Source organism: Palaemon carinicauda, chromosome 6 (genome assembly GCF_036898095.1).
Source record: "Palaemon carinicauda isolate YSFRI2023 chromosome 6, ASM3689809v2, whole genome shotgun sequence".
NCBI lineage: Eukaryota > Metazoa > Arthropoda > Malacostraca > Decapoda > Palaemonidae > Palaemon > Palaemon carinicauda.
In genome coordinates this window covers 39,238,336-39,253,335 of record NC_090730.1, presented here as the reverse complement: position 1 = coordinate 39,253,335, position 15,000 = coordinate 39,238,336, and the positions used below count along the sequence as shown (strand labels likewise).

The 15,000-nt window shown below is 35.0% G+C and overlaps 1 protein-coding gene across 1 annotated transcript in view; it reads left to right on the top strand.

Annotated features, from left to right (window-relative positions):
- LOC137642958 (uncharacterized) overlaps positions 1 to 2,034 on the top strand; it is a 2,912-nt gene extending 878 nt beyond the window's left edge. Inside the window, exons 2-4 of the mRNA XM_068375822.1 lie at positions 453 to 741; positions 1,031 to 1,100; positions 1,926 to 2,034. Of these exons, the coding sequence (XP_068231923.1) occupies positions 453 to 741; positions 1,031 to 1,100; positions 1,926 to 2,034 (468 nt within the window). The remainder of the gene's footprint in view (positions 1 to 452; positions 742 to 1,030; positions 1,101 to 1,925) is intronic.
- The last annotated feature ends 12,966 nt before the right edge of the window (positions 2,035 to 15,000 follow it).

Below are 15,000 nucleotides of genomic sequence, written 5' to 3'. Positions count from 1 at the left end.
GTCATTACTTTGCTTTTGAGATGTGAGCATGCAAGTGAGAGCGCTTCATAACGTTTACTCTGCATTTCCAATTTATGTATTTTCTTTGCGACGTCTGAATCTACCTGCTGTGACTCACTGCCTAATGCAAAACATAAAGGGAGATTACTATGAATACTTTTATTTCTTTATGCTTCATAAAAAATTTTTGAGAAATCTTAAGATTTCTATTGGTTACTATCTAATTTCTGGGTGCATGCAGGACCGACTTCTGCCAGGCTAGGAAGTATGATCAATTAAAAATTCCAGTCAGGTGAAGTGGTCAGGTCAAAATAGCCTAATGTGCCCATAAAATGAAATATAGCCTAATCATTTTCCTAAAATTTACTTAAAATATTGATCACGATAATGATGACTGATATGATGAAAATGATGTATGGATATTTACCAGTATATCAATCTTATTCCCTCAGATCCTTAAAACAACAAATGAATGGCTAGAAGTTGCTAGAGCATTTGAAAGGACTTGGCAATTTCCCCATTGCATTGGGGCAATCGATGGAAAACACGTGCAAATGAAGAAACCCATTGGATCTGGATCATATTATTTTAACTATAAACATACATTTAGCATTGTGCTTATGGCTGTTGTTAACACTCACTGTGAATTTATGATGGCTGATGTAGGTGCCAATGGTAGAGTGGCAGATGGAGTATTTGCTAACACAAAATTTGGTAAGAAAACGAAAAAAAAGAAATTAAGTATCCCTGGACCAACCACTTTACCCGGCTGCCCTGACGCTATGCCATTAGTTTTCGTTGCAGATGATGCATTTCCTTTACTGGATAACTTAATAAAGCCTTTTGCACACAGTAACTTAACCAAATCCCAAGCTATCTATAATTACATTTTATCCCAAGGTAGACGCATCGTTGAAAATGTTTTGGGGATTATGACAGCTCGATTTAGAGTTCTTTTGTCAACGATTGTGTCACCAGCAGAGGCTTCAACAATAGTTATGTCATGTTGCTATCTCCATAATTACTTTAGGAAACGAAATGCAAGAGCATTTAGATGTTGAAGATGAGAATGATAAGAAGGTTAATGAAGAGAATGAGAGGTTTGGCAACCAACCTATTTCACTGGCACTAACGTGCGTACACGATGAAATTTCATCTGAGAAATATTTAAGGGAAGCATTTTGTAATTACTTTAATAATGAAGGATCTGTTCCCTGGCAAGACTCTTAAATTAACAAATAATGCCTTAAGTTGATCATAGGATCTATAGCATAGTCTTAACAATAGTAGACGTTTGGGATGCAAACTTCAATATAGCAAGATATACATTAACTTTTTTTATGGTTCATGTTCATCTCATGAACTGCTTCAGATAATTGTTAATAAGTTGATGATTAGAGGGATATATATATATATATATATATATATATATTTATTTATTTATCTAGCTATATATTATATATATATATATATATATATATATATATATATATATGTATATATGTGTACATATATATATACATACATATATATATATATATATATATATATATATATATATATATATATATATATATATATATATATATACACTGTATGTATATATATATATATATATATATATATATATATATATATATATGTATATATATGTGTGTATATATATATATGTGTATATATATGTGTATATATATATATATATATATATATATATATATATATATATATATATATATATATATATATATATATATATATATATATATATATATGTGTGTGTGTGTGTGTGTATATATATTTCTTGGTCACTGTGGATTGTGTGGCACTAGGGTATATTTCTCGCATTTTTTCTATTAATTTGTCATAGCATTCACTTTTCAAAACTCTGTTCTTATAATCATCGCTTTGAATTTTCCATAAAGCAGGAAAATCTCTATAGAGTTGAATAAACTCCCTCCAAAAATCTTGAGAGTCCTGTGCGCTCGCCATGGTACCAAAGAAATAACTGAGCTGTTGGCGCAATCATCGCTATAGACTATCAGTCATAATTGTGTAACTACTATGATTGAGCAAACACTACTCAATCATCTACGCAAACTGTCAATCACACCTACTCACTAAAGGATATGCCTGCACAACCACTTAGATTGCACAATCATGATTGACAGTTCATCTGAGCCTTTAGTGTCAGCCACTACAACCTCGGTAGGATCATAGAGACAAATGAAAGGTTGAATTTCACATGCCATAGCCAGCAAAAGAAAGTTAAGTTTTTATATCCTTGGGACACTTTCTATGGCAAGAGAAAGTTGTGCAAAAGAGATGATTTACACTTTACTGAAGAAGGCAAGACATTAAGGAAATCAACCTAATCTAAACCTGTATAATTACTTAAGGAACACAATACACAAAGTACAAACTCGCTCCTTAGAGAACCCTCCAGCATTAAACAGAAGATATATGGCAGACTATTTACAAGATTCAAATAGAATTAAAACAAAAATAAGGAAACTAGTAGAGCCATAGAAGAAAAGAAAAATAAAGAAAGCTCCCTCAAAGAGGCTCAACATAATGCTCAGTCAAATATATAAAAAAAAAGAAAATTTCAGGGCAATTATAGGTAGTGCAAATTAGCTATCGTACGTATTACCAAGTCCTGGATTCAAGAAAAAAAAAAGGGATTTTAATGGAAAAACATTGCAGGTTATAAGCTTTTGAAGAAGAATCGCCGCACCAAAATGGATGGAGCGATAATGCTCTATGTTGGAAATCACCTAAACCCAATAGAAACCGAATGGGAAGTGCCAGGGGCAAATATTAACATATAAGAAAAATATGTCCTTACTAGTAATTCACAGACCACAATATCAACCTTAAGAACAGCGAAGAGTTGAAAAAACAACTGGGACACAATGAAAAATGAGCTAGTGTCTCAGTAAACTGAGGCACTATGAAAACGTATATAAACGTTTGAAAACCAATTAAAAACCACATTAGCCCATTAACAGAGCGAGGGAGTAATCTTATAATAAATGATATGGAAAAGGCCGAACTAATGAATGCATATTTAACAAGTGTATTCACTACGAGAGAATCCATTTTTTCATGTGATATTCCTTGTAGGTAAGTGCCTAGTTTCCTCCATTAAGGTCAGTTTATCTCAGGAATTATTATTATTATTATTATTATTATTATTATTATTATTATTATTATTATTATTATTATTATTATTATTATTATTATTATTATTATAGAAGGGGAAGTGGCTGTTGTTGTTATTGTCTCTACCAACAACCGCTTTGCTCGTAGAACCCACTGTCCAATATTCCCGCCATTTGATAGCCATAGAATTTTAAAAAGGCTCTGAAAAAGATTATATTATTTCCTACACCCGTAACAGTCGTTGTTTTGGAAAAGTTATAGCTGGAAATTGAAGCAATAAGACAAGAATGAACACGATATATCTCACTAGATATGGAACGATTGTTCGCATTGCAGTACTTTCGTAGCTTCTTGTAAATATAGAGCCAGATTTTATACATAAAGTGTTAATACTGTACAAAGTCCTTCTAGGAGAAGGACACTCCAAAATCAAACCATTGTTCTCTAGTCTTGGGTAGTGCCATAGCTCCTGCACCATGGTCTTCCACTGTCTTGGGTTAGCGTTCTCTTGCTTGAGGGTACACTCGGCACACTATTCTATCTTATTTCTCTTCCTCTTGTTTTCTTAAAGTTTTTATAGTTTATATAGGAAATACTTATATCAATGTGGTTACTGTTCTCAGAATATTTCATTTGTCCTTGTTTCCTTTCCTCACCGGGCTATTTTCCCTGTTGGAGCCCCTGAGCTTATAGCATTCTGCTTTTCCAGCTAGGTTTGTAGCATAGCAAGTAATAATAATAATAATAATAATAATAATAATAATAATAATAATAATAATAATAATAATAATAATAATAATAATAATAATTTTTTAAAATTGTTCACGTTATTCTAATTTCATAGTTTTGTTTATGTTATGTACGTATTATGGTTGTTCTACGATTTTATCAAACATAGATCGTATCATGATATTCTATAACGCAAACAAATTTATAAAGCACACAATATATTTGGACATAATTATATGTAGCCGCTCCAGTAATATGTAAATAAGGGAGAGAGTGTTGAACACAAATATCTCTGATAAATCTTAATTATTGTTTTCAGGAATTTTAATCTATCTTTAATTATTAACATTTAGGAATGTCGGGTGAAATTTAAATAAAAAATCATAAGAATTACATAGTATAATATATTTTCATTAAGATAAGAGATATGTATCGATCAGAAACAGTACTAAATATACATATCTTCCAATTTCTTATTAGATTCTTGAGGAAGTTTAGTCAATACACATATCACCTTCCCCTTTTCATATATTAACACTTAGGATCATTTTTTTTTTTGTGAAATAAGATTAGCAATGAATATCAGGTTTTTAAATTTATTTGTAAAAAAATTCTAGTATTTCTTTTTACATTAAGAGAAATTGCCTAGGATTTTTATTCTGCTGTCTTCATTGTTATTGTTTTTATAACAATAACGAAAATGAGAATAATTATCTTTCCCTATTCAACAAAGATAAACGTTCAAAGTATTTTTTTCTGAACTGTTAGTTATACAAAGTTTAGTGATGTTCATCATTAGGAAACAGAGAAAAACGGAAATTAAAATTCTTGTATGTAAAAGAGGCAAATGACTCGTTATTTTCAGAGATCTAATTAAGCATGTTCTTCAATGAGAAAGATTAGGTAATTAATGGTCCCTGCATTTAAAGGACAGTGAAATAAATGTAGCGGCTTGAAAAATTAGATCAGGTTAGAAAATATTGCTTAGGAAACTGTTCGTTTATGTAAGTTAGTAAGTTTACCAAGAGGTTAATAGCGGTGGAAAAACAAAAGCTAATGGTTCTGTCACAGAATATTTTGCTGAATATTGGCAGGCTTAAAAATAATGATTCATAACTTGATCCCCGGATTGGCGGATATTTTGAGAATTTGTTGCTGTAGTTGAACATTGTTACTGGAAGAAAAATTATTACAATTTGGTAGATATAGGAATGTAAGTACTAAGGAAAAGTGATCTATATAAGGGTTTGCTTCCTTGGCCTAGTTCAAAATTTGAAACTCTATTTACCAGTACCGTAGAGTTGGTTAACCCGAAGTAACTGATACTCTATTTACCGGTACCGTAGAGTTGGTTAACTGAAGTAATTGACATTCTATTTACAGGTATCGTAGAATTGGTTAACCTCAAGTAACCGACACTCTATTCAACTGTACGCAGAGTAGGTTAACCAAGTAACCAACACTATATTTACCAGTACCGTAGAGTTGGTTAACCGCAAGTAAACAAAACTGCATTTACCAGTACTGCAGATTTGGTTAACACCAAGTAATTGAAACTCTAATTACTGGTACTGTAGAGTTGGTTACCCAAAGTAAACTGAAACTCTATTTACCGGCACCGTAGAGCTGGTCAACCCCAAGTGACTGAAACCCTATTTACCAGTACTATAGAGTTTGTTAACCCCAAGTAACCAAAACTCTATTTACCGGTACCTTAGAGTTGGTTTACTCCAAGTAACCGAAACTCTATTCACCAGTACACTAGAGTTGGTTAACAAGCAAGTAATCGAAACTCTACTGATAGCGTACAGTTGGTGAACCCCAAGAAACTGAAACTCTATTTACCAGTACCGTAGAATTGATCAACCACAAGTAACTAAAACTCTATTTACTGGTACTGTAGATTTGGTTAACCCCAATGAACTGAAACTATTTACTGGTAACGTTGAGTTAGTTAACCCTAATTAACTAAAACTATTTACAAGTACTGTAAAGTTGGTTAACCCTAAGTAACCAAAACTTTATTTACCACTACCGTAGAGTTGGTTAACCCCAAGTACCCGAAACTTTATATACTGGTACAGTTGAGTTAGTTAAACCCAATTAACTGAAACTGTTTTTACCGGTACCGTAGAGTTGTTTAACTCCAAGTAACCGAAATTCTATTTACCTGCACCATAGAGTTGTTTAACCCCAAGTAACCGAAACTCTATTCACCAGTACCGTAGAGTTGGTTAACAAGAGAGTAATTGAAACTCTACCGATAGCGTACAGTTGGTGAACCCCAAGAAACTGAAACTCTATTTACCAGTACCATAGAGTTGGTCAACCACAAGTAACTAGAACTCTATTTACTGGTACTGTAGATTTGGTTAACCCAAATTAACTGAAACTATTTACCGGTAATGTTGAGTTGGTTAACCCCAAGTAACCGAAACTTTAATCACCACTACAATACAGTTGGTTAACCCTCAGTACCCGAAACTCTATTTACCAGTACCGTAGAGTTAGTTAAACCCAATTAACTGAAACTCTTTTTACTGGTACCGTAGAGTGGTTTAACTCCAAGTAACCGAAACTCTATTTACCTGTGCCTTAGAGTTGTTTAACCCCAAGTAACCGAAACTCTATTCACCAGTACAGTAGTGTTGGTTAACAAGCAAGTAATCAAAACTCTACCGATAACATACAGTTGGTGAGCCCAAAGAAACTGAAACTCTATTTACCAGTACCGTAGAGTTGGTCAACCTCAAGTAATTAGAACTCTATTTACCATTACTGTAGAGTTGGTTAACCCCAGTTAACTGAAACTGTTTACCGGTAATGTAGAGTTAGTCAACCCTAATTAACTAAAACTATTTACCAGTACTGTAGAGTTAGTTAACCCCAAGTAACCGAAACTTTATTCACCAGTACACTAGAGTTGATTAACCCCAAGTAACCGAGACACTATTTACCTGTACCATAGACCTAGTTAAAACTTCTTTACTGAAACTCTTTTTACTGGTACCATAGAGTTAGTTAAACCCAATTAACTGAAACTTTTTTTCCTGATACCATAGAGTTGTTTAACTCTAAGTAACTAAAACTCTATTTACCTGCACTGTAGAGTTGTTTAATCTCAAGTAACCAAAACTTTATTTACCAGTACCATAGGGTTAGCTAACTGCAAGTAATTGAAACTCTACCGGTATCGGTACTGTACATTTAGTTAACCCCAAGTAACTGAAACTCTATTTACCAGTACCATAGAGTTGCTCAACCTAGTGACCAAAACTTTATTTACCGGTACCATAGAGATGGTGAACCCCGAATAACCGAAACTAATTTTACCGGTACTGTATACTTGATTGACCATAGGTATAACTTACCTGTGTTTAGCGGTACCATAGAGTTGGTTAACCCCAAGTAATCGAAACTCTAATTACCGGTACCATAGAGTTGATTGACCCTAAGTAACAGAAACTCTATTTACCAGCACCGTAGAGTTGGTTAACCACTAGTAATTGAAACTCTACCGATACCGTACAGTTGGTTAACTCCAAGTAACCGAAACTCTATTTTTCAGTATCTTAGAGTTGGGTAAACCTAAGTAACTGAAACTCAATTTACCAGAACCATAGAGTTAGTTAACCGCAAATAATCAAAACTCTATCTGTACCGTACTGTTGGTTAATTCCAAAGAACCAAAGTTATAAATCCTGACTTGGAGCCGAGCATGCTGGGAGCTCCATCTATACAGACACCAACCAATTTTGCCTACGAGAGTTTTTTCTCTTCGAAGAAGTTGTACATTATATTCATGATTTCTTCAACCTTTGTTGTTGTTATCATTGGGGTACAGAAGAGGAACTCTTCCACCTGATTTTCGGAGATGAACTGAGTATAAACCAAAAGATGAGGAAGATGTGCGCATATGTGGTTTCATTAAGTTGAGTGGCAAAGAAAGGAGAAAGTTTCATTTTCTCTATCACCCGAGATTTTATGTCCTGTGACATGTCATCGATGCACTGCTTAACTGTGGTGTCCTGAAGGCTTATCCAATTAATCTTGGTGACAGAGTTCTGATCAAGATCAAGACAAGCAGTCTCTACCGTGCAAGGTTTAACAAGCTTCTCTCTAATTGTGTGTGACTTCTGCTTTTTATAAGAAAGGAAATCCTGTACGATGCATTGATGAGAGTGCTAAGTTGAAAGAGAACTCCTTTTCCATGATTCTAACTCTACTGTTTGAGCTAGTGTTTCTTGATTTTGTGGGCCACTTCTGGATGAACCTTGGTGAAGTGTTCCTTCAGCTTGAGGTAGAGTTTCGTGAATCCGCACGACCCAGGTGGTGAAAACAGACATGAACTAGACCCTTACATTAAATTTGACAGGGTTCCCTCACGTCTGTTATCATATTTTAACGCAAACACTATGCAGTTTAACATATTTATTTTCCAACTTGATTCCTTTTTATTGGGTATTAAAAGCTATACATAAGAAATATAATTATATGATATTTAAAAGTATACATAAGTAATGTAATTATATAAGAAAATATTAAAATAGGCTAAAATTATGCCAGATAGGGGTTGTCATAATAATCCACATTTCATATGCCAAACAGAATAAAAGAAATAAAAAAAGGGAAAATTATGGTAAAACTGGCAGCTGTGGTACCTAACAATGCACTACCAGACTGTGCTTGCACGCGAGACAACTCCAAGACTTATTGAAAAGTTTTGCCCCATTCTGGCAAGCTGAATGTAGTGCATATAGTTGTTAGACCATCCAGGTCCCCCAGAAAAGGGCTCTTGATCCCTCTGGGGCTCATTACCCTTAGTTTGGGAACCCTTGCTCTACCGGTAGCTTAATGTTGGCTAATCCCAAGTAACCGAAACTCTATTGACCAGTACCATAGAGTTGGTTACACTCAATTTACTAGAACCGTACAGTTAGTTAACCGCAAATAATCGAAACTCTACCGGTATCGTACTGCTGGTTAATCCCAAGTAACCGAAACTCTATTGACCAAAAATGTGGAGTTAGTTAACCACAAATAATAGAAACTCTACTGGTATTATTGCAAGGAAGGTGTAACTAGATGGTCTATGTATCGTTTTAACCTGTAAAGAAATTGTTTAAGTCCGACCACTAAATTTTCATTTTAATGGGTTCAAGTAAAGATATTGCTCTTCTTACTACTAACATGAAATGGTAGGAGCCTTCTCCAACCTTAGCGAATCAAAAGAGTAAAGGGGTGTTCTTGCTAGTGAAAGCATTAAAATTTTACAAATCGAGTTGCCATATTTCATTCTGTTTTATCATTTGACGTTTAAAATATCCACTGCAAATACTGAATACACACACACACACACACACACACACACATATATATATATATATATATATATATATATATATATATATATATATATATATATATATATATATATATATGTGTGTGTGTGTGTATATATATATATATATATATATATATATATATATATATATATATATATATATATATATATATATATATATATATATATATATATATATATATATATATATATATATATATATATATATATATATGTATATATATATATATCAAGAATCCGCCAAATCATGTAAAAATTATTGGAGTATCGCAGATAAACAATTTCTTCCGTAATCAGCTACATTATATTATTTCGACATTAGTCTTGTTCAAGTCACCGATGAAAGAAAAAGTACTTTCTGATATGGTTGGAGGTAAAATAATAATAAAAAAAAACCCATACATGAGTTATACCGGCCTAAATGACATTCAGAGAGAGAGAGAGAGAGAGAGAGAGAGAGAGGGAGAGAGAGAGAGAGAGAGAGAGAGAGAGAGAGAGAGAGAGATATTCGGCCTGAATATGAGAGAGAGAGAGAGAGAGAGAGAGAGAGAGAGAGAGAGAGAGAGAGAGAGATATTCGGCCTGAATATTTGTAGTACGTTGGTCAAAATACACCTGTAACTTTTTGAGTTGGGTTGGTGACATACAAATTGAAAGGGGTGAAAACATGACCTCCTTGGCGGAGGTAATAATAATAATAATAATAATAATAATAATAATAATAATAATAATAATAATAATAATAATAATAATAATATTAATTGGACCAAAACATAAATTTTGAGAGAGAGAGAGAGTTCGAGGTGAATATTGGCCCACATACTAAACCCTTTTATAATTTGGAATTGCAAGATATTTTTTCTTACCTTCTAAATTCCTGGAATTTATCCATTCATCTAAACCTACCGAAATATTGTGACCCTTCCAAAAACCACATTATTACTTCCATTCTTGCGTGTTTGTCTTTCAACAATTCCAACTCTTAGTGAGATAAAGATTCACTTCCCGAACATCATGTCTCTAGAGAATGGAACTTGTAATGTTTCTCAATATGATATTTAGTTTGAAATTGAATTTTAGTTAAGTGGGGTATATAAACTCGACGCTATATTTGTCATTTATTATGGTGAGAGAGAGAGAAGAGAGAGAGAGAGAGAGAGAGAGAGAGAGAGAGAGAGGAGAGAGAGAGAGAGAGAGAGAGAGAGAGAGAGAGAGAGAGAGGAGTTGGTGAGGAAATGAGAAGGGGTGTAAAGGTCTGAGGGTGGTGAGAGCGAGAAGGGGTGAGAGTGAGAAGGGGTGAGAGCGAGGAGTGAGAGGGGGAGAGAATAGTGAGTCAAAGAAGAATGGGGGACCAAGATGTTCATTCCATACCAGTTATTTTACAGATGAACTCTTTATGATTAGTTGGCAGCTAGACTCCACGTTATCCATTTCGGTGTTAAAATTAGAAACATCATTTCTAACTAAGCTGGTATTATCTAGTTACCAATAATTTGTTGCGCTACGTCTTTATACTGCGATTTGTGAAACGACAGGAAAAAAGAAGAATAAAGTCACGCTATTTTTAAGGAACAAGACATCAAGGATTTCAATAGATAAAACAGGATTATATTTAAATAAGAACTAATTTTGGGCCAGAGTTCGTAAACAAATGCACAAAAGCTGTCTAGAATATGGTACCAATTGGGCAACGGGTGGGTGCGCTTCAAAGAACTTAATTTTAAAAGTTCTTTTTTGCGCTACATGCGTTTATTTTTCTAGTTTTATTACCCTGGTTTTTGGACAGCTTACTGGAAGATCTAAATGAGAATGTAGCAGCTGGACAATTTATACAGAGAGCTAGAGGCAGAACCAGGTGGAGGCAATTGACAGCCCACGTCGAGGACATGGCACCTAGATAGATTACCCTGGTTATTTCTAATTGTCTTTCTATCGATAGTGATTTTGAAAATATCGGTTTCTCTGGAATTTACCTTTCTTTGGTTTGATATTGGGTGATATTGGCCAACTTATTTCTCTGATATACAGTATATGTTCAGAGGGAGACCAGAAGCAACGTGAGGTTATTTCCTGTTGGCTATAGGATGAAACCAATATTTTTAAAATTTGAGAAACGGGCTGTTTCACATTTAATATCACTAAAGGAATTAAATTTTGAGAAAGTCTTTTCTTTTTCAAATTTTTGGAGACCTGTTATATCTAAGCAAGTTATTTTAAGAACTTCAGATTGGTAGTACTTTTAAAATTGTTCACATGTTTGTACTTCAAAATCTGACTTTTATCTTAAACTGATGGAGAAAAACCTGACGCTTAATAAACTCTATGTTCATAATCTTGATATAAATATCTGACACCATTGTTCAATTGTCTCAGTGTGCATGGTGTTTAGAATATTTAGTAATCCTTTTAGGCCAGGTGCCAGGACCACCCCAGGATATTTTCTGATAACATTTTAACTCATATTTCCTGATAACGTTTTTAACTCACATTTCCTGCTAACCTATGCCTTAGCTATGTCAAGGACTTAGCGACCACTCTCAACTCGGGGCCGTTCTCACATTGGGGACCAAAACCTGTTTTACGCTACGCTCAACTCTGCCTCACATAAATCTGCATTAAGCCTTTATATAGTTGGTCAAATATATTCAGACTTTCAAGAAATCTTGCATGGACTATTGCAATATATCAAGAAAAATACGTGAAAAGCAAATATTTCAATAGTATAATATATATTTCTAAAGTAATACAAAATGTACACAGACAAACCGAAAAAAATCTTGATTTTAACATATTTTTCTTCGCAAACGAAGTCCTCTCAAGAAAAAAATAACTAATCTGTAATTACAAATTGCATTATAAATAAGTCCTTGTTACATACGTTTTTTTTTTTTTTTGTTATCAAAAATTTACGTTATATCGAAATAGATACCAAAAACTTTTCTATCTGTTTCAAATTGATAAATCCAAATAAGCAAGTGATGATTTTTTTCTCCTGTCAAATTCCAAACTTATTGTAAAAGATAAATTGCCTTTAATTTTGTTATAGAAAATTTAAAGGTATTTTTTCGAATGTAGTTCGACGTTAAGATTAATTATTTTTCTTACTTATTTGTTCGTTTGTTTATTTACTGGTTTATCTAGAAAGTTGCCCACGAGAACGTTTTTGAATTGGTCGCCGCACATTGTTAATCATAAAAACAATTGCTTAAATGTAAGTGAACAAGTCGCCAAAAAAGATGTTAAATAGTGATATTTGGTAAATACTGTATATTTTTTAAAGGTGATAAGGTAAAGGACTCTGGTAATATACATAGCTTGCATAGCTTGCAGAAAATCCACTCAGATGCGTATAAAAACCTTGAAGAAAAGGAAATCTAACTATATGATGAAGATTTACTATGCAAAATAAGAGGACTACAGTAGATCTTTTTGCAAGGGAGACCAAATTTCATGAGTGCCGACACAAGCAATTTTTAGTAAGTCGAATACCTCAGCAGTGTTATACCATCACAGAAACTGAGGAAACATCAGACAAGAAAAGATGTATAGAGAAAGCATTTTTGCATTTACGATTTTGTAAACAAATAAAAAATGTTATTCAGAAAGATCAGGTTCTACAACTTTGTCGTTTATAAATGTGTATAGTGAGAATCTATGCAACAATAACAATAATGAACAAGCATGTGAAATAACTAGTCAATCTTAGGTTGAAGATTGAACACTGTTTTGACCTGAAAGACAGCATCGACTTCTGATCACCCCCATATAAAGACATACTGATGTTTTGTAAATCTTTGGAATCACTGAAAACAGTTGTTCTTTCTGCTTATAATTTGTGAGAGGATGACTTGATCAAAAAAGTTAGTCTTGTGCTTTACACTAGATTACTCAATGCTTTTAAAGAAACCATATAACACTTCTATGGCCCACCAAATCTAGTGACATTTCCTATCCACTATAGAAAATTCCTGCTGATGGTCTACAATCTGTATATACAATAATTTGTGGTAAGAGGAACCCATCAGATCGAGAATGAGTATTAGTACTATCAGTTAGTCAAGATATGCGTAAAGCAGCAACATGTGGAGAGGGCAAGATAAAAACGCATATCCTACTATGTATGACACTCCGCCATCTCTTCAAATCTAAACAATTAACTAATTTCCTAAAAAGAACCAGGTAATTATGAGTCCTATGCTTTTTCTCTCAAATTGGAAACTGTCCTGGCGTATACATGGTTGGAAGTGTTTCAGTAATCAGTAATAGTGATGTGGTTAAGGATCAACCTGAAGGAACAGTGTTTCATGGCGACTAAGATAACTTTGATCACCTGGTGTCTGATGTATATGGAAATGGATCAGTTCAAAGCACAGTTGGAATCTACATGAAAGAATTCAGTGTCTGTAAACATGATGGCCTGAAATTAGTCCGTCGTATGACTTAACCCATTTCCACTGTACCAACCGTGTGTCACATGATCGTACATAATTCATTTTGTATATATTATGCTAGTATCTTTGCTCTTCCCTCGCACTAAAAAGAACCAGAATAAACATGTCTGCGTTTCCCCTGTGTAACATTGTCTGTCTTTCGAACATGAAATTTCCTGTTGCCTTGAGGTTTTGTATATAAAGGAGAGTATTCTATAATAAATTAACTCAGTTGCTTTCATACTGCCTTTGAGTTCACAACCTTCTCTAGGCCCGTCACATTGGTGACCCCTGAGTGACACGAACACCCAGCCTTCTGATCTGGACGTCTGTTTGGCAGCTGCCAATCGTTCCGGTGCCAGACGTCTGAATTTTGCGAAGACTGGGGGTCCCGTCGTCTTGATATGGTGATGAATACCGTGCTTGGCAGGAACCGTGGGCGTTTGGCGAAGTTCTGGATGGAAAACTTCCGGGTACGACGTGAGGAGGTGGGCGTAAACATCCGTGGGTGCGCTAATGTGGAGAGCGAGGTTAGAGGGGGCGGGTTGAAGAGGTGTCGACAAGTACAAGTCTGCGTTGACCAATCGTCGGTGGGCGACATCGACCAGAAGGTGGAAATGAGAGAGGAAATCCGCACCGAGGATTGGCAATGTGACGTCAGCAACGAGAAACTTCCAATTGAATTTACCGTTTCCGAACGATAATGTGAGGTTCTCATAACCGTAGGTGGGTATCGCAGATCCGTTGACAGCTACCAAGCGGATGTCGGCAGATGTAGACAGACTACGTCGTGTCTTGAAGAGTTTCCTTGGCAAAAGAGAACGACAAGCACCCGTGTCTACCAAAAATCGCACGCCCGTTGCTGCATCATGTAAAAAAAAGAAGATTAGAAGCACGGGAGGCCAACGCCACGAGCGATGGCCTACTTACACGTTTTTTGGCCACTGACAATCTTTGGCACATTTCTTCGCGGTTGCCCCGAATCTGAAGTGGTAGTAGCAAAACTGCGGCGGATGGGAGGTAGTAAGTGGCTTTAGAAGTCGTTTGTTGGGGCGCGAGCGATTGGTGGGTGGTGGGTGGCTTTGTCGCTGCTTCGGCATGTCACGGTGTAGGCGTGTATGTCCTACGGCATTCATGTAAGCTTCGTTTGACGTTGAATAGGCATCCTCTTCGTCAGGGGTGGAGGCGTGGATGGAGGTCTTGAAGTGGCGGTCCATAAGGGCGTCAGCTTCAGTCATCAACTCCTTTATAGGTAAACTATCGACATCGGGTATGGCAGCGCGTATAGGTCCGGGTAAACGGCGTATCCAAAGTG